This window comes from Bipolaris maydis, assembly GCF_028858645.1.
Source record: "Bipolaris maydis strain C4 unplaced genomic scaffold PSV08scaffold_5, whole genome shotgun sequence".
Taxonomy (NCBI): Eukaryota; Fungi; Ascomycota; class Dothideomycetes; order Pleosporales; family Pleosporaceae; genus Bipolaris; species Bipolaris maydis.
Window position 1 is genome coordinate 614002 of NW_027093861.1, and position 18244 is coordinate 632245.

The following is an 18244-nucleotide window of genomic DNA, read 5'->3' on the forward strand; positions in this document are numbered from 1 at the left end:
ATCACTCAGAAATTCTTGTTATTCGAACTTCGCTAGCTGTTGGATAAGTCGTTCGTCATCACTCTTAACTCTGCATGGGCCAGCTGATGCACCATTGCGAATCGAGCCATATTTGGATCCTCAACGATCATCTTACACAATTATCGCTGCCCTAGAGCAACGACCATAATTGCATCCTCCTCTGCATATCTATACAGTCATATTCGCACCAGAGTGCTTGAGTTTTATCGACGCCCTGAATTTGAATTTGAATTTTCGAATGTCAGTACGTCTCAAATGGTTCATATCACATCACATTCAATCATTTGGCCAGATTCTGGAAACGATGCAAGGCTAATTATACGGTCTGATACAATGGTAAGCTGTATCGTGATTCGATAAATCCCTCGAGTCAATACACATTTCATTATGTCGCCTATATCTGGTTTTTTTTCTTTTTTTTTTTACGTGTCTTCTTTTTATCAATGTCTTCATCTTGGCTTTTTGTCTCTGCTTCTTGAGTCTGCTTTTTACATCTGCCTATCTTCTTCCTCTCTTTCCTCCTTCCCACGTCTTTATTCACTTATCTTGCCTTTCGTTCAAACTTCAGCACATTCGATCAACTATCTATCCAAACACATACAAACAACTAGGCGTGGACGAACTGACACATGTATAAGAGACATAGTGTGTCAAGATAATCTTTGGCAACACTATTCCTTCAGATGTCAGCTAGGACATCACTGTCGAAGTTTCCACGGAATACTCCTACATGTACATCATAGGCACACATGCTGTCCATGGACAAGGGACATGCCACAATCTTGACAACAACTTCCTAGCTACCTTCATCACAAGAACCCATACTCTGGATGCACAACATACGCCGATACCGCCCTGTTGATATCAACCTTCACCGCATTTACAGCCGTCCCCCGCCCCCCCCCCCCCCCCCCTCTTCAGGAACAAACAATATCACCTATCCAAATCGCCGGTACCGACGCCTTGGGTTGCGGGGATACTAATATAGTGAGGGATATCTACGTCATGGAAGCTTCTGCCAGCCGTTCTAGTGCCGCTTCGACACCGCTTGTTTCGATTGTGACTGAGGATCTGCGGGCATAAAAGACTTACCTGGGCATGGTTTCTACAACTCCGGGACTACCAAAGCTATTGCTCTCTCACTTGACTATCCTTCCTCAATTGATCTCCAGACATTGGCGCATAGGGTCAGATAGCTTTACGTTATCAAATTCCCAAGTGTGTCAATCATTGGCTCAACTCTAGACAATACGTGCTAACCACAACATATTGGTGAGGCACATTCATTGTCTGCCTTCAAATCTGGTCGCTTTACAATACTGACCTCTTATTGCTATTCACTATAGTTGTGAACTCCCCCAACTCACGGAGGCCAGTCACAGCAAAGGCCACAAAGACTGCAACAGAAGCGCTTTGAGACTGAGCTTTCCTCTGGCGTCTACCGCGCTTCCTGAATTTAGCTATATTCTCCATCAGCACGGGAAGTTGTACTGCTGTGGTATTCTCTGAGTGCTCACGAGGTACATCGCTATCTTGGCGAGCTCGCTGCCTGCGTGGTTAGGCTACTCTCAAGCCTGCAAACGCTTACACCCTGTCTGCACCGAGGACCTTCCTTTCCAAACCAGCCTATCATCACCCCTCCACTAGACAGCTGTAAAAGGTACGTATCACGACGGCTCCTCCCTTGTTTCTGTGGACTTCGCTGACAGGAAAACATAGGGTTCTCTACCTTTCATATTCGTTTTGTGAGCTGGTGCATTATTTTTGAAGCTAGTCTCTCGCTGCGCTTCGGGTAAGCTAGTCCCTTGAACGAGCAGTGTGTCCCGCAAACACTAATTCTTCTACAGTCAAGCCTTGGATCCATCAGACCATCAAGCACCATGGGCTCCTATCACAACAACCGGCTGAAGATGGTCAGCTTGTTCGATTCTGATGAGACATACGATTCCCCAGGCCAAGCGCCGATGGTCCCGTGGCCCTCCCAGAGCAACTCTAGTCCTTTCGACAGCGCTGACATTGGGTACCTCCACAACTATGAGTCTGCACCGCAGGTCAAATATGACTTCGCGAGCCGTTCGTTTCAGCTAGATCACTTCGTTGCTGACTCTGTCGGTAGCCAGTACCAGAAGCAAGATGATGGTGCTCGGGCAAAGAGCGAGGATCGCGTTTCTCAAGTGAGTTACACTCCAGGACAAGACAGCGAGGATTATGAGAGTGTTTTCGAGGACCACCTGCCATCCAAGGCAACAAAGATCAATAAAGATGGTGCACCTCGCAAACCTCGGCAGCCTCGTCCCAAGCTTCTAAAGTGGACCGACAACGACTGGAAGAATGCTGTCCTCGGGATTGTCTGGGCGTGCGGCGAGAAGGGCATCCAAATCCCATTCGAGCAAGCTGCCCAGGTTGTTGGCAAAAACTGCACTGCGAGCGCGCTTCAACAGGCTGTATTGAAGTTGCGTGGCAAGCAGGTTGCGGACGGCAATCGCATCCCCACACTGAAGATGGCCTGGACACGCAAGAATAGAAGTGGAAGCTCTCTATCGCCCATTGCTAATACACAGTCTACGCAGGTTCAGCCCCCGGCTAAGACCCGTTCACGCAAGCGCGCCGACTCTCTTATCGTGAAGCTCAAGATCCCGCGTCGCGGCGTCGATGATATGCGTCTTAATGCTGCCAAGCAGCCAGAGATCAAGCTTCCCTCAGACATGTTTTCAGGTGCTCAGCACACCACTATTCAGCAGCCTCTCCGCCAAACTCATCTGCATTCAATGCACCAGCCCCAGGAGTGGACTTCCAAGGTCGAACATCACAACCTGAACGACAATACGAACATGGCCTATCTCTTTGCCCCTGCCTATGGAAATCCTGGAAGCCAGGTTCAGATGGGTCATGATACTGGAAAGCACGCACATATGGGCTTCGGTCTCGATGCAGCGTCTTTCCCAAACATGGCTGAGGAGTCTGCCGACTCGGTAGAGCAACGCAAGCTCTACAACCGCAACCATATCGTTGTCGATGATCGCTTGATCGACCAAGACCACTTCGTCATGGGCACTACTGACCAGTTGCGTTCGTTTGAGGACATCATCACTCCAGAGAATAACCCTTTTGGTAGTGATTTTCTCACTGATATGCCGCACCAGGCAACCCAGGTCTATGGAAATCCTCATGGAGGTAATGTCGAGTACAACCAAGATTCCAACCCAGTTGATCGTCACCAGCTGCACTCTGTTGACTTCTCCGAGTTTACTGACTATGCGGCTTACTCTGCGGGTCACAACAGCCAGGAGCCACTTGGTGACATCTTCAAGACCGAAGCTCCTGAGGTGCAGCAATACAGCCCCCACTACTTCGACTGAGCTTTTCAGCTCTCCATGCACACCCTCCTAGGGCGATGATGATTCCATGCATGTAAGCCTTTTATCAGCACATTGACTGAACGCTTTTCTGACTATATCACTTCAGTGCTTTCGACGACCATTACGACTTGATGACCTTTATCTTCCACGATCCATGTTCTCCATTGCTTCACCTTGCTTGCACAAACCCGCTTACATTGCAGAACGATTGAAAAGCTATTGATTTCTTCTCGACGACTCAAAAGCAATCCTGGCTTGACAATACCTCGTCTGCTTTGGTGCACACTTGAGCAATGTCTTTTGGACATGATGGAAATGATGCGATTTTCCACATATTATCTTGGCCAGCGTAGATACCCTGAAGGAATATCACGACTTGGTTATCTTGAGAGGGAACTTGATTGCGCTGCAGAGATATGTAGTTTCTTTTGGTTCAGTCACAAATGGTCACATAATTGCTTATTTCAAAAAGACTGATGCAATTCTCCTGTGATGCCCAGACGATTGTGGATGTTAAGGCGTATCCACATGTATAGACGGTTATCACTATTTAATGTCTGGCAGCACATGTATACGATGGATTTCCTTCAACTCTTAAGTCTCTGGATCATAGGTCAATCAAGGTACGTGACTTTCCCACAACACGTGAATACCACACCACCACCGCCACCCCATACATTCACACCCATTGCATTCATCCTCTATACACGTGTCACGCCAATACACCTCCAACGCACCAATCCGCCGTGAAATCCCCAACCCTTCGGCAAACCACGTCTTCTCCTTACCTTCACGATGCCAAACTTCCACCACACCTGGGTATACATATACCCGCCGCATGTCCTCTTCTCTACTTATAAGCCCACCATCTCTGCCAGAACAACAACAACAACAATAATAATAATCATACCAAACTATCAAGCCATGAACCGCAACCGCATCACCCAAGAATACCCCAACAACCGCCCTCCCCCCTCCCTCTCCACCCTCCAACGCCTCCGCCTCCCTCACATCTTCCGCAACCCCTTCTTACCCGGAAACGCGCTGCCGCTCGGCATACGCGGCAAAAGAGCGTACGTACCCGGGCAGGAAAAGTTGAGGGTGAGAGATTTTGTGGGGGAAGGGGGCAGGGGAGATGAGCCGGGGGTTGGGTATAGGATTCTTGTTGCGTTGGATAGGGTTAAGAGGAAGGGGGAGGAGATGATGATGATGATGAAGCAGCATCGGCAGGAGGAGGTGAGGGGGAGGAAGGAGGGAGGAGGGGCGAGGAAAAGTGAGAGGGAGAGAGAGAAGTGGAGTAGGGGTTTTTATACGCCGTGAAGGGATGTTTTAAGAGTAGTAGGGTGGGTTGGAAAGGAAGGGTGTAGAAGTCACATGGTGGGTTTTATTAGGTTTGCAGTATGTATGATGCACGCGTATATGCATTGATTTGCTGTGCTCGATTAAATTACCTCTCCTCCGCGATTTCTTTACTTTGTTTGTTTCGCCCTGCTGGGGCCAGTTTGAGCGCTCCCGGTTTACTATATATATGTATGTGTGGTTCCCCAGGAAGACATCTAGACCTTGGCAGCCTGGTTTTCAGTAACGGGAGCTGCCTCCTCGTGCGCAATGCTGCGCTTCCTCTCCTGGTTGGCCGCAACCTCGCTGAGGCTAACGTTGCGGGCGACAGAAGGATCCATATCGGCATACGAGATGGCAGGGCGGAACTCCTTGGACTTCCACGCCTTTCCAACAATACCGTAGAGTTCATCGACTTGTTCGAGGGTGAGGCCCTTGGTTTCGTAGATCATGGCCCAACTGTAGGAGCGAGTATGTTAGCGCGGTTCATTTCAGATATGCAGTCAAAGATCTACAAGCAATCGAGAGATGACCACTTACACAAAACCGATGCAGACAAAGCAGAAACTTCCCCAGATGAAGAACACCTTGGATTGCAAGTTGGCATGGTCAGGGTCGACCATGTAGGGAGTCGAGTAAGCAATAGCCCAGTTGAGTAGCCTGTGAATATCTTGGTTAGCCAAATTGCTTTCCAGATCCGTTGGTATGTCTTACCAGTTGCTCGCAGTAGTCATGGAAAGGCACTTGGCACGAGCCTTGAGAGGGAAAAGCTCGCCAGTCACGACCCACGCAACCGGTCCCCAAGAGCTAGCGAAGAAGAAGATATAGATGCACACGAAAGCGATGGCAGCACGTTGAGAGGGCAAATCGGTAGTTCCGGCGACCGTTCCGGTGATGGCGACAATGTACTGGCATACGCACATGCCAACAGCTCCGAGCAAGAGGAGGTTACGTCGGCCGAGGCGCTCAACCATCCAGAGACCAGCTACACAGAAAAGTCAGTAACTAGCAGATGCTGAAGTTATCGAGTGAAACCTACGGAAAGTAGAAGCGACGTTGACGGAGTTGGTGATGACCTGAATGATGAAAGGATTCTGGAATCCAGCCCTCTGGAAGTACTGAGTTCCGTAGTCTTACTATCGTTAGTAATTTATTACAGATCCCAAATGATGGAATACCTACAGAAAATGAAGTTAACACCAGTCAACTGTTGTAACGATTGCAACAAACATCCCGTCAACAGTCGCTTGCCCAATGTGCCCTGGAAGCACTCAATGTATGTCGATTTGCCCAGTGACATTTCGTAGAGATGGTTGGCTTGCACTTCGTTGAGCTCCTCAACAACAGCGGGGTGGTCAACAGGCAAGCGGCGGAGTTGTCCAAGACTCTTCGCTGCTTCGTCGTATTTGTCCATCTTGATAAGGTATCGCGGGGTCTCTGGGAGGAAGAGAAGTCTGAAAATCCATGTTAGCCACTGTAATTCATTGCTTTGAAGAAGAGAACATACCCGCCAACCAAGATGATAGACCAGGCGAATTGAACAGCAATGGGGATACGGTACGATCCCGAGTCTTGACGGTTCTTGGTCGAATTGTTTACGATGGCAGCCAGGAACAGTCCAATAGTGATAGCCAACTGGTACGCTCCGACAATTGTTCCACGAATCCATTTTGGCGCAGTTTCACTTTGGTACATAGGAACTGTAAAGCCGTTAGCCCCGGGCTGGAAAATTGGCGGGAACAAAGAAGACTTACTGAGCGCAGAAATAAGACCAACCCCGTATCCAGCGAAGAAACGGCCAGCAATGAAAAGAGGCTGTGCGGTCGAAGCAGTTTGCATAACAACACCCATATTGAAGACCACACCGGCTGAGATGATCAAACCCCAACGTCTTCCAAGAAAGTCACCAAATGGAGCTGCTGTCAGAGCACCAAAAAAGGTACCGGCCGAGAGAATGGACACAATTAACGAATCTTGGGATGCAGTGATACTGTAGTCTGGCTCTGTGGAGAATTCCTTCTTCCAATAGGGCATGGCAATAATACCGGAAATGGTACCAGTATCATATCTGTGCAAATTAGACAGAGTCGACCACCAGCATCACATATTTCAAACTCACCCGTAGAGTACACCACCAAAGGCAACGAAAAGACCGATTAGAATGGCTGGCCTGTGTAACGTTTAGCTATGATTGCGGGGGAAAGGGTTTGAGCAAACACACCATGCCTTGCCAGGCACATCTGGCGGGGGCTTAAGCATAATACCCATGATGTCAAGGTGCAACTCAAGATATATAAACTGGGTAAGATAAACGTAAAGGTCGCAAGCCCTTGGAACAACAGGATGAACAAGGTAGCTCGGAGAGAAGCGCGCGCGCAGGATGCTTTTATCTCAAAACGCCAGTCCGGGCGAGAGCTCTCCATTCCGGCCTGGGGCTCCAATGAAGCACCCCTGCTGGACACACTAACAACAATCTCACGAGACGCGCGCCCCCGTCAATCCATGTCCAGCCTCGGTCTCAGTCGACAAGGATGGGGAGACTTGCACTAGCCATCCCCGCATGGAGTCGCAACCACTCAACATGGGCCTGGCTGAACTACCCCGGATTTATATGGCTGCCTCCGTGCCACATACGTCGAAGGCTGGTAAATGCGCCGACGGCTAAGACTAATCGCGATAATGTCAGTTTAACGTCGAAAAACCTCCGTCATCCCAGTTGCATAGACCGATGAAAAAGAAGAGAAAAAAAGTCGAGTGAGAAAGAAAACCAAGACAAGATAGTAAAGATGGATGGGGGACAAGGCCAAGTGAGGCTCGGCACATTTGCCCTCGAAAAGCATGGCGAGCTTGCCATTCGCGGCGAGGGCCGTGTGCGGACGTGGTTACGGAACGTGGCAATGGTTTTGCAGCCGAGACGCGCGAAAAAAACCTTTTCCAGACCCTGGTTGGACGAGGTTGCATATCGGGTAGGGTTTTTGCTACAAGCACTCTGCGGGCCGACTGTGATTCTGCGCGCCCAAGTCGCAGGGACAGGAGGAGGGAAGCGGCAATTGGAGGGTCCCCCGGTCGGAACGTTTCTCGGTCCTGGGAGAATAATTGCGCACGTCGTGTCGCGCGGGCGATTTGAACTCTGTTCTTTGTGCGCTCCGATCGTGTCTTTTCCCTTGGCAGCTGGCGTGGCAGACGCAGCGGGCGCCGGCTAGCGTCATCTTGTCTCTGCCCTAGGTGTGCAATTGCGAGTCAAACATGAGGATGACCGCGGCGGGGAACGCTCTCGTGATGTCCAAGACTTGGTGTGCTTCGAGTTTGTTGCCCAGGAATCCTCTGCTTGCTGAGGCTCGGCGTGCTGACCTGGGTGGGACTTACCAAGACATCGGGCATGCTGACGCTGCACCCTGTCCATGTCACTTGCAACCGTTGCAATGACGAACGAAGTGAGATAGGAATGCCCGGGACGACCATTCGTCGGATATCGGAACGATGAGCCTGAGGTAAATACTAGTTCTGTCGTGTATATAAGTAAGCTGAAGTAAGTGGAGGCGGTTCTGGGGTTAAGTTTGCGGAGTACGATCGGCCCGTTTTGAGCCCAAGATGATGATGGCCAATCTGTCGACAGCCGGTGTCACCGTTAGAAGACGCGAAGATGCATCGCGGGCTTTGCATCAAAACTAGAGTTTAGTACGCGGCACGACGATGGGCCAATACTAGAGACCGTCGGTAACTTGTCCAGATCATGCAATAGCGACAAAGTGTAACAATGCTAGCGAATCCTGACAGCCTGGCTAAGGGAAACTACTAGTACGTAAAGGCCTGTTCATACGCTTTCATAAAGTACGCGACGTCTTTTACGCTACACCTGCATTGGGTATCCAGTGGGACGGTTGACACGCCTCCATTTGCTAAGACATCCATCGCGATCCGGTAAGAAAACACACTACGCCTTACCCTTCTTTTCCCCGCTCTTTCTTCGCCCCTTCTTCGACTCACCTTTTGTCTCTTTCGCAGTCACACCGTTAGATTTGGCCTTTGTCGCAACCTCAGTTGCTACTTCAACACCGCCGCCCTTCTTCTCTTTGCGACCTGCTTTCTCCTTTGCGCTCACATGGCTGTTCTTCTCTTTTGATGCTCCATTCGTACCCTTGTCCGTTTTTGGCACAATAGCCCTGGGATCCTTGCCCTTCTTGCGCATCGACTTGGCCTGGGCTTTCTCGATGTACTTCTGATCCTCTTCCTCATCGAATCCACCGAAATCTGATTCTTCGTCACTGTCGGCACCGATGGGAGTGCGATCGACGATTTCAACCTCGGTGGTTGCGTCTGAGTTGCGTGCACCGTTGGTCTTGGTAGCCTCGTTGGCGCCAATAGCGTTAGGTGGTGTAGGGCCAATCTTCTTGAACTTGGCGACAAAGAAACCGTCAACATTGTAAGTGTGAGGGTAGTACCTCCTGGTCATCTGCCGAGACATTAATATAAATCATTCAAGTCTCCCTGGAACTGGGACAAATCCTACCTTCATCGAGGGATGGAATGTCTTGCCTCCAATCCTTGTGAAACCCTCCTTACCAAAAGTAAGGCCAGTCTCCACAAGCTTGACATTAGGTCTCTTGTTGAGCGCATATTGTACAACCTGCTCGTTTTCCTCGACAGTAACGGAACAAGTACTGTAAACAATATAACCGCCGGTCTTAGAGTGATGGTTGACAGAGTCAATGGCAGCAAGCAGCAATTGCTTCTGTAGATGGGGTAGCTTCATGAAATCGGCCTCGGTCTTATTGGTCTTGACACTGGCATCCTTGGCGATAACACCAGTACCCGAGCAAGGCGCATCGAGCAGCACACGGTCGAAGCCACTCATGACCCTGGGGAACTCCAAAGCCGAGTAGTGGGATACAATCACGTTTCTCGCACCCAGACGGTGGATGTTTCCTATCAGACCCTTGGCACGGTCTTTGTTGGCATCGTTGGCGAAGATACAACCTGTGTTCTTCATGAGTGCTGCTAAATGCGTTGTTTTACCACCAGGAGCAGCAGCCATCTGGTTCAAATTGTATTAGTATCAAGTTGCAAGATAGAGATCCCAACGCTACTCACATCTAGTACTCGCTCGTTCTCCTGTGGCGCAAGAGCCATAACGGGCAAGAACGATGACGCGGCCTGTAGAATGTAGTGTCCAGCAAGATACTCCGGAGTAGCACCCAGCGGCACTTGTGCATCGAAGATCTGAAGTCCGACCTTTGACCACTTGCCGACAGGCTCGAGCTGCACACCACGGTTGATGAGTGCTTGCGCGAGGTCTCTTCGATGAGTGCGGAGGGTGTTGGTACGGATGACGATGGGTCGTGGAGTCTCGTTGGCCTCGAAGAAAGCTTGAGCTTCGCGAGGTGGGAAAAGGCTCAGAAGCTTGTCTGCTAGGAACTCGGAATAGCCTAAATCTAATCAGCTTGAAACTCACCACCATACCAGCTCTTGTATTTGCAACATACCGTAGTAAGCGCAGATATCCTTGAGAAGCGACGCTCTGTACTCTGCCCTGCTTCGGCCCTCCTCAGCCAGATTCTTGAAATCATCCAAAACACGAATAGTGTCGGTCAATCTTGTCCTCAGCAATTGAATGTCCTGGTTGACAAGGTTCGTAATCGGCCTGCCGTCTTCATCCTCCTCATCCTCAAGAATCTTCGGCCTCTCCCCAACAATGTTGGTCTGCATATTCTCTTCCAATTCAGCTTGCGCCTCAGCCTCTTCAATCGCTTTTTGCTCATCCAACTTCCTAGACAGTCCAGCAATGTTGGCTGCTGTAAGCTTCTCCTCGGCATCCGAGTCGTCCTCGTCTTCTGACCACATCGCAGCGCCCTTCCTGATATCGGTATCCGAGTCTACAATATCCGAGTCGAATTCGTCTTCGTCGATTGACTCTTCGCCTTCGGACGCGCTACCGAGCGCATCGAGTCCGGTAACGTTGATGTCGGAATCATCCATCATTTCAGAGTCGTCTTCGGAAACGTCTTCGTCGTCTTCGTCATCGGACGGTGGAGGCGGAGCAGCCTTTGCGGCCTTTGCTTTGGCTTTTGCTCCGTTGACAACAGCAGCGGCCGTCTTTACGGGCTTTCCTGCGACTCTTGTCTTGGGCTGAGCTTTCGCCTTGGCCTCTCTAGCTTCCCTAGCAGCTGTCCTACTCCTCTTTTTGCGCTCTGGTTCGGCAGGCGCAGGCGCATCTTTTCGCTTCCTCGTTACCAGCGATTCATCGAGGGGCTCAGGAATACCCTGCTTCTTCATACGGCGACCTTGACCCATGGCGACCGATGTTGTACGGAAATCCTTGGGTGAGATACAAAAAAAAAGAGAGGATGTTGTTGAGGAATTGGTGGAACCGACACCTGCGCGAACTTTGGAACTTTTGCTGCTAGATTTTGGGGAACTTTTTCCACGCTAGCGGACCTCCTTCGGGTTAGCGCGATTTGGCCCTGGTTCCAGCCCACTGTCCCGCATCTCTCCAAACAGCGTCATCGGACTGGAGCTGTTCGCAACAACTAACACGGAGCATCCCGTTGTTTACACTACGGACACTGCTCCATATACCTGCAAGGACATCGCAACAGCAGCGCCCAAATCAGTAAACTCGATTGTAGCCCACGATGTCAGAATTCGCATTCTGCAAGTCGTTTCTGAGCGCTCTCGACGCGCGCCCAATTAAGCTCTCTTCAGACCACATTGCAGATGCGCGACAGTATCCTGCGCAGGGCGCGGTACGTTCTATCAAATCCCAATATATCTATTTATCAACTAAACATGTCCATATAGTACACACTCCCCCGCCTCCCACACCCACCCCACCCACAACGCCCAAACCCCAAGTCTACAGACAGCGCCGATGCCTCTACATCTGCCTCGACCATCACAGTGACGCTGAAGCCCATGAAGCCTTCGACGCCTACAATCCCTCTCTCCGCCATCGACCCTTCCAAAACCTCCGTGTACGATCTGAAGCAGCAGTATGCGACGCAGGCCTCGTTATCGGCAGCCAAGATCAAGATCTTATACAAGAAGAAGCCTGTCACGGATTCAAAGACTCTGATAGAGGTAATAGGTACTGATGCTGGTGCCGAGGTTGAGTTTGGTGTCATGGTGATGGCAGGTGCTGCGGCAGCTTCAGGTAGCCCCGCGGCTGGAGGCACCCCGGTGACAAGCCCCCCTGCTGTTGCGCCGCCAACAGAGAGTGAGAAAGGCCTGGCTAGCGCGGGGGAGTCATCTGCCGGGGCTTCCTCCGCAGTTGCAGGAGCTGTAAGTGGGAAGGATATCGTCGCTACCGACGAGTTCTGGGGAGATCTGAAGACATTCATATTACAACGGACCAAGGATGCAGAAGAGGGTGAGAGACTAGTTGGTGTATTCAAGGCCGCTTGGGAGCAAAACAAGTAATTAGCATCTCTGAACAGCTGGTTCACATGCAACTGGAAGAAATGAAGCAGATGGCCATGCCATCACGTCACGTTATCCAAACAAAAAGATACCAAAGACACGTTGACCAAGTACGACTTAACCGGTTTTAAGCCCGTCAAAAGCATGCCATGCCTAATCATTCAAAACAAAGCCCAGCAATGCTAATGCACGCAAATCGTCGCTTTAATCATTTTCATTCCATTGCTGAAAAGTCGCTATGACATGACACGCTACCAAATTAATCACTCGACTTTATATCTTCGTGACATTCAAACTCACGGCGTCCTCCCGTGATGGTTTGCGCAGGTCCAACGCGGCCGGCCAGACGAAGAGGCCCTTAGCGGCCCTTGGAGACACGGCTCTTGATGTTCTCAAACTCGAGGTCGTCGGCGTCGTTGGCTTGGATGTCGGCAGCGAGACCGTTGAGAGAACGTTTGATAGCTTCCTTGGAGGATGAGTACATCATGCGGGGCTGTATGCAGCGTTAGTCGAGACTCTCATGTCAAACCTGTCGTTGTTTAGGTTTTTACGTACGTATTGTGGCGCATCATCGGGCGTCCAGCTGATAAAAGTGATTTTGCTCCTTGATCCCTCGCCACTTTCAAGATCGTATTCAACATCGAAGACGGCATAGCGACCGCCAATGCCCTCCTTGCCCTTACGGTCCTTGCTCTTGGCGTTGAGAAGCTTCTCGCGGAATACGTCAAAATTGGCCTCCTTGGAAGTCTCCTCAACGACAATCTCCTTCCAGTCATCGCTGATCTTGTAGATGATCCACTTGATATCCTTGCCGAGCTTGAGCTCGTTGAAGGTGCTAATGCACTCGGGCGAGACGGAGACACTGTGACAGTATTAGTATCAAGAGAGAAAGTCGTTTGGAGGGCGCGCTAGGGTGTTGGGAAGATTGATATCAAGGCGGGATTGCGCGTGTGAGTGTCGGGCGGCGGCTGCCGTTCATGCGGTGTTGTCCGAAGCGATCACTACGTACCCGGATTGAGCCTGCAAATCCAGTCAGCGCCAGTGGTTGGGTGGACAATGTGCACAAGCCTTACCATGATGTTGTGTGTGAAGTGTCGAGTATGCGAAAGGGAGGTTCAAGACACCAGGCAGCTTTATCAGTACTGTGTTGCCTGTCAGCTTCGTCATCATGGACTGCGATTGCCGCAGCACAGCTAGGCAGCGGGAAGCAGCAGTCGGGCTGTTTGGAGGAGGCGGGTGCAGCTTACGTCAATGGAGAAGACTGATTGTTGTGGATGGCGTGTTTACAGGAGGGAGGGCGGAGGTGGAGGAGCGGTGTTGCTGAGGCTGATGAGGCAAGTAGTGGGGTTATTTTCCAAGCGACGTACCTAGTGGGGTCACTCCTCGTCCGGTTTATTTGCCTGCGCCGCGCCGCCGCAGCAACCGACCGTCGGCCTAAACCCCGGCCACCACATCCACTCTCTGCTGCCCAATGTCAACACATCAAAACATTCAGGTAGTACATGTCTTTGAACTGGTTCACATTTCCTTCGTCGCTTTTTACATCTCGCCCTTCCCAGGACGACTTCTAGATACACAGTATTGTACAAAAAAAACATCAAATAATCAATATGCCGTGCTTTTGAGAGAAAAACCGTGACTGAGGAGCGGAGACCAACTCAATATCGTGTACATAAGCCATCACTGGGAGAGACGTAAGACTAAAGTCATAATAACGAAATGGGGGTATAAGAAGAAGAAAATAGACGGTCAGGCTTCAGCTGCTTAGAAGCCCATTCCGCCCATTCCGCCCATGCCTCCCATGCCGCCAGGCATGCCACCTGGAGGACCGGCCTTCTCCTCGGGCGCCTCAACAATAGCAACCTCAGTGGTACCGAGGAGCGAGGCAACACCGCTGGCATCGACAAGGGCAGTGCGGACGACCTTGAAGGGGTCCAGAATACCAGCAGCAATCATGTCGACGTACTCGCCCTTGGCGCTGTTGAATCCCTTGTTGAAGTCGTTCTTGTGCTCGTCGATGAGCTTACCTACAATGACAGAGCCTTCAGCACCGGCGTTCTCGACGATCTTGCGGGCAGGGTGGGTAATGGCGTTCTTGACAATGGTTATGCCAAGTTGCTGGTCGAAGTTGTGCGCCTTGACCGAGTCGAGAGCGTTGGCGGAAGCCTTGAGGAGACCGGTACCACCACCAGGCAGAATTCCCTCTTCGACAGCGGCACGGGTGGCGTTGAGGGCATCAACGATGCGGTCCTTCTTCTCGCCAACCTCAACCTCGGAGGAGCCACCAACCTTGATGACGGCAACACCACCAGAGAGCTTGGCAAGACGCTCCTGCAGCTTCTCCTTCTCGTACTCGGATGTGGTCGGGTCGTTAATGACACCACGGATTTGCTCACAACGCTGCGAGACCTGGTCCTTGCTGCCCTCACCGTTCAGAATGACAGTATCCTCCTTGGTGATGGTGATGGATCCGGTAGAACCCAGCATGTCCGGAGTAGCCTTCTCGAGCTTAATGTCAAGATCGTCGCTGAAGACAGTACCGTTGGTCAAGACAGCAAGATCGCCAAGGATGGATTTCCTGTTGTCACCGAAACCAGGGGCCTTGACAGCAGCAACTTGAAGCTGGCCACGAAGCTTGTTGAGAATGCACACAGCAAGCGCTTCGCCGTCAATGTCCTCAGCAATGATGACAAGAGGGCGGCGGAGTTGCTGGGAAGCCTCAAGCGCGGGGACAATGTCCTGGACAGCAGAAATCTTCTTCTCGGAAAGGAGGATGAGGGGCTTCTCAAACTCGACCTTGGCAGTCTTGGTGTCGGTGATGAAGTAAGGGGAGATGTAACCACGGTCGAACTTCATACCCTCAGTGACCTCCAGCTCGTCCTCGGTTGTCTTGCCCTCCTTGACGGTAATGACACCCTCCTTTCCAACCTTCTCCATTGCGTTGGACAGGAGCTTGCCAATGTGTGTGTCGCCGTTGGCAGAGATAGTAGCGACCTGTGCAATTTCCTCGCTGGTGGTAATGTCCCTCTTGTTTGCCTTTAGGTAGTCGACAACGGCCTCGACGGCGGCCTGGGTACCCCGCCTCAGGTCCATTGGGTTGCATCCGGCGGCAACGTTCTTAACAGTCTCGGAGAAGATGGCGCGGGCAAGGACAGTAGCGGTAGTGGTTCCGTCACCAGCAGCTTCGTTGGTCTTGCTGGCAACATCCTGAAGCAGGCGGGCTCCAAGGTTTTCGAACTTGTCTTGGAGGGTAATGGCCTTTGCGACAGTTACACCATCTGAAGCTCTGTCAGCGGACGATTCGGGAAAAGACGGCCAGAATGTGCATACCCTTGGTGATCTTGGGAGAGCCATAGCTTGACTCAATCAACACGTTGCGACCCTTGGGACCGAGTGTTGTTGATACAGCCTTTGCCAGTGTGTCGACACCCTTGAGCAGTCCCGCTCGTGCCTCGACGCCAAACTTGAGCTCCTGTACATGAATTAATTTCTGCTAGTCAATTAGAGAGTACATCTGGCGAAAGCATACCTTGTGCGCAAATCTCTGTTGCTGGAGGCTCAAGCTGGTGGTGCGAAGCTTAGAGGTCGAATTTAGGGCCGAAGTCCGCGCCCGCGAAGCGAAAGCTCTTTGCATTGTGACGGAATTGAAATGTGTAGGTGGCGGTAGCGAGGCTCAAACAATGCTCCTAGACTCCAGCTCAATGCAAGGTAACCGAGAAGAGAGATTGGGTGCAGAGGGGGATTGTGGAGAAGAAATGGACGCTGCCATATGTGTAGAAAATTCCAAGGAATCATCGAGAAGTCCACGCTCGGACCACATCACCACTAGCCTCGGCTTTAACACCGTCGCTCCGCCTACAGCCTCACATTGCCCTTGACCATTTTTCAAGAATTGATGCAATTGAGTAAAGTAACTGCTTGTACCCAAGATACAAGTTTTGGCCTCGTGATAGCTGTGAGCGCTGTTGTATACTGATGCTTAAGCATACGGATGTGCTACCACCTTCCGACTCAACAGCAACATATCACGCTTGATCGACTTCAAGCCGGTGCCGAACGTGAAAAAAACTTCTCGCTGGTCGGATCTTAGGTTTACTGCCCTGCCAAACTTCTCGATCACTTTCCTGTCTCTCCGCTCAGGTCAACTTCATTATGAAGCCCCCTAGATTTTCCCCGTACCCTGTGTCTAGCTCTTTCAGCCTTGCGTTGTTTGGTTCTACAATAGCCTTCCCTGTTTAGAGGACTCTGAGTATATTTTCCTTGGTATTCCTTGATTCCCTTTATTTCATTTTCCTTCTCTCGAGCTGTGTAATGTGAGTACGTTTCCTGCATACGCCATGATAGCTTGCCTGCCATCATATCTCTCCAGCTCAAAGTTACTTCAGGAACTTCATTTCCGGAGACTACACAATTTTTACCAAATTTCCGTATTTAGGAACATAAAACGACTCGTAAGCAAGAACTCTTGGTGTTAGCCAGTGTGTTTCGCGAGAAAAGATTCTTTGCTTCTATTATCGTTGTCTCCTTAACAATGCAGGACTCTTCTGTATTTTCTGGCGCATTGGGAGCTTAAAGAAAGGATATACGAGATTGCATAAACAGTGGAAATGAGTGGTACGGGTTTATAGCTGCTACAAACGACCTCTCCAGGCTGTGTAGCTTCTGCTCGGGTTTCGGCGCACCGGTATCTTCCAGGGTATGGTTCTTCCGCGGATCGCCTCGACAGCCACGCGGCATATCAATACATCATCATCTACCCTCGTTCGCCAATTTTCTTTACCTTTGCCGTGTTTTGGATCCATATCCTCTAGTTATCCTTTAAATGTCATTCGATTCGGTGATGGGCAAGCAACAGTTTTGCAACACGAATCATGGACTTTGTTCCGACGCATCTATGCTCTGAGCGTTCTGATTTCGGCATAGAAAAAAAAGGATCGCTTGTGATTGCTTGAGACATGCGTACAGCTACACCATTTGTAACACAGTGGCCAATAGTCAGGTTATGCACGGCACCATTCATATCAGGCAAATAGGCAAACTAAACCGGTCAGCCGTGGCGTCTCAGCTGAACGACAGTTTCTCCGCTTTGCACGAAACCCATCATGCAAAGTCGCGCAATTGCCACTCGCAGATGTGATGCGTCTTGCATAGGAAATGCGCTTTGGCGTCCTCCTTAGAGCAGTTGCACGCATCGTCAGATGCTTCCTGGGTGAGTCATAAGGCTGAGGCCGCTCATACACAGAAGCATATAGTTTCGCCTCCAGCCTTCCACTCGCAGAGTTACGAAGGAGCACGTTGAAGATACACAGCCGCAGCTGTCAGCCTACCGCCCGGGTTCACAACATCGAGTGCATCACAAGCACCGCTGACTTATTCTGCCTGAACGTGCGCCACGATCAACCCACAAGAAAGGAGTGACGTCCAGATGCCGCCATTTCGTCGAGCTGCTGACCCGGAGTTGGAGCGCGCGAGGCAAGCTCAACGCAAGCCTAGGCTTCCATCTGCAAAATGGAGCGGCCGGGTCCAAGAAACGTTCACCGCATATGACGATTTCGGATGGGATAAGATTGAAGAATACTTGAAAACCAAATGGCCGGACTGGGATTTCAAACCAAGAGTTGTATGTTGTGTCTGGACAGCAGGTTGCAAAACACTGGACTGACAAGCCTCCCAGTTCAATGGCAACTGGCTATTTGAAGTGCCCGTGAGGCTGACCGAGGTGATTCTATTGCCTAGTATTCGCGAGCGCGTGACTAATTTGGTTTCAGGAGGAGAAGAGAGAGCTGAGAAAGCGAAGAGATGTGTCTGGGCGGACGAGATCGCCCTCTGTGTCACCAGAGCCTGAGGAACGAAAGCCCCAACAAGAGCAAGGCCGAGTCTCGTCTTCATAGTATGATTCAAAATGCCGGCGCGTGGCTTTTAGTCCATAGCATCCATGTGATCAGTCGCTTGCATCTTGTGTATCAGGAAGAAGCTTCGGCACCAGTGAGGAGGCGGCCTCGGGTGCACGGGGGCGGGGTCTTGCATTCCCTAGAGCGCCTTCCCACATGTAAACTACACGCCACAAGGCAGATTTGCTGCGCCTCGCTGAGGGATCATCCTTCAAATAT

At 50.9% G+C, this 18244-nt stretch overlaps 7 protein-coding genes across 7 annotated transcripts; 4 read left to right on the forward strand and 3 right to left on the reverse strand.

The window, feature by feature from the left end:
• Positions 1 to 1901: 1901 nt before the first annotated feature.
• On the forward strand, positions 1902 to 3380 carry PSV08DRAFT_220423 (uncharacterized protein; the record flags this gene model as incomplete). The annotated part of the gene is made up of 1 exon (XM_014221035.1): positions 1902 to 3380. The coding sequence occupies one exon, from the start codon at positions 1902 to 1904 to the stop codon at positions 3378 to 3380; it is 1479 nt and encodes a 492-aa protein (XP_014076510.1).
• Positions 3381 to 4175: 795 nt separating this feature from the next.
• PSV08DRAFT_246090 (uncharacterized protein) lies at positions 4176 to 4700 on the forward strand (the record flags this gene model as incomplete). The annotated part of the gene is made up of 1 exon (XM_066092332.1): positions 4176 to 4700. One exon carries the CDS (start codon positions 4176 to 4178, stop codon positions 4698 to 4700), a length of 525 nt encoding a protein of 174 aa, XP_065949301.1.
• Positions 4701 to 4783: 83 nt separating this feature from the next.
• On the reverse strand, positions 4784 to 6986 carry PSV08DRAFT_408824 (general substrate transporter; the record flags this gene model as incomplete). Its single annotated transcript, XM_014221036.1, has 9 exons — positions 4784 to 5177; positions 5259 to 5378; positions 5433 to 5703; positions 5758 to 5850; positions 5901 to 6172; positions 6226 to 6418; positions 6473 to 6786; positions 6838 to 6888; positions 6940 to 6986. The coding sequence occupies 9 exons, from the start codon at positions 6984 to 6986 to the stop codon at positions 4937 to 4939; spliced, it is 1602 nt and encodes a 533-aa protein (XP_014076511.1). The 3' UTR covers positions 4784 to 4936.
• A 1468-nt stretch (positions 6987 to 8454) lies between these two features.
• Positions 8455 to 11093, reverse strand: PSV08DRAFT_199698 (NOL1/NOP2/sun family-domain-containing protein). Its single transcript, XM_014221037.1, has 4 exons — positions 10202 to 11093; positions 9810 to 10144; positions 9229 to 9753; positions 8455 to 9171 (listed from the first exon to the last, which is right to left on the reverse strand). Exons 1-4 carry the CDS (start codon positions 11007 to 11009, stop codon positions 8653 to 8655), a joined length of 2187 nt encoding a protein of 728 aa, XP_014076512.1. The 5' UTR covers positions 11010 to 11093; the 3' UTR covers positions 8455 to 8652.
• A 127-nt stretch (positions 11094 to 11220) lies between these two features.
• Positions 11221 to 12215, forward strand: PSV08DRAFT_400804 (cell-cycle control medial ring component). The gene is made up of 2 exons (XM_014221038.2): positions 11221 to 11461; positions 11517 to 12215. The coding sequence occupies exons 1-2, from the start codon at positions 11351 to 11353 to the stop codon at positions 12132 to 12134; spliced, it is 729 nt and encodes a 242-aa protein (XP_014076513.1). The 5' UTR covers positions 11221 to 11350; the 3' UTR covers positions 12135 to 12215.
• Positions 12216 to 13596: 1381 nt separating this feature from the next.
• PSV08DRAFT_361060 (chaperonin Cpn60/TCP-1 family) lies at positions 13597 to 15864 on the reverse strand. Its single transcript, XM_014221040.1, has 3 exons — positions 15664 to 15864; positions 15465 to 15606; positions 13597 to 15412 (listed from the first exon to the last, which is right to left on the reverse strand). The coding sequence occupies exons 1-3, from the start codon at positions 15766 to 15768 to the stop codon at positions 13899 to 13901; spliced, it is 1761 nt and encodes a 586-aa protein (XP_014076515.1). The 5' UTR covers positions 15769 to 15864; the 3' UTR covers positions 13597 to 13898.
• A 1562-nt stretch (positions 15865 to 17426) lies between these two features.
• PSV08DRAFT_286511 (uncharacterized protein) lies at positions 17427 to 18223 on the forward strand. Its single transcript, XM_014221041.2, has 3 exons — positions 17427 to 17754; positions 17809 to 17853; positions 17903 to 18223. Exons 1-3 carry the CDS (start codon positions 17560 to 17562, stop codon positions 18023 to 18025), a joined length of 363 nt encoding a protein of 120 aa, XP_014076516.1. The 5' UTR covers positions 17427 to 17559; the 3' UTR covers positions 18026 to 18223.
• The last annotated feature ends 21 nt before the right edge of the window (positions 18224 to 18244 follow it).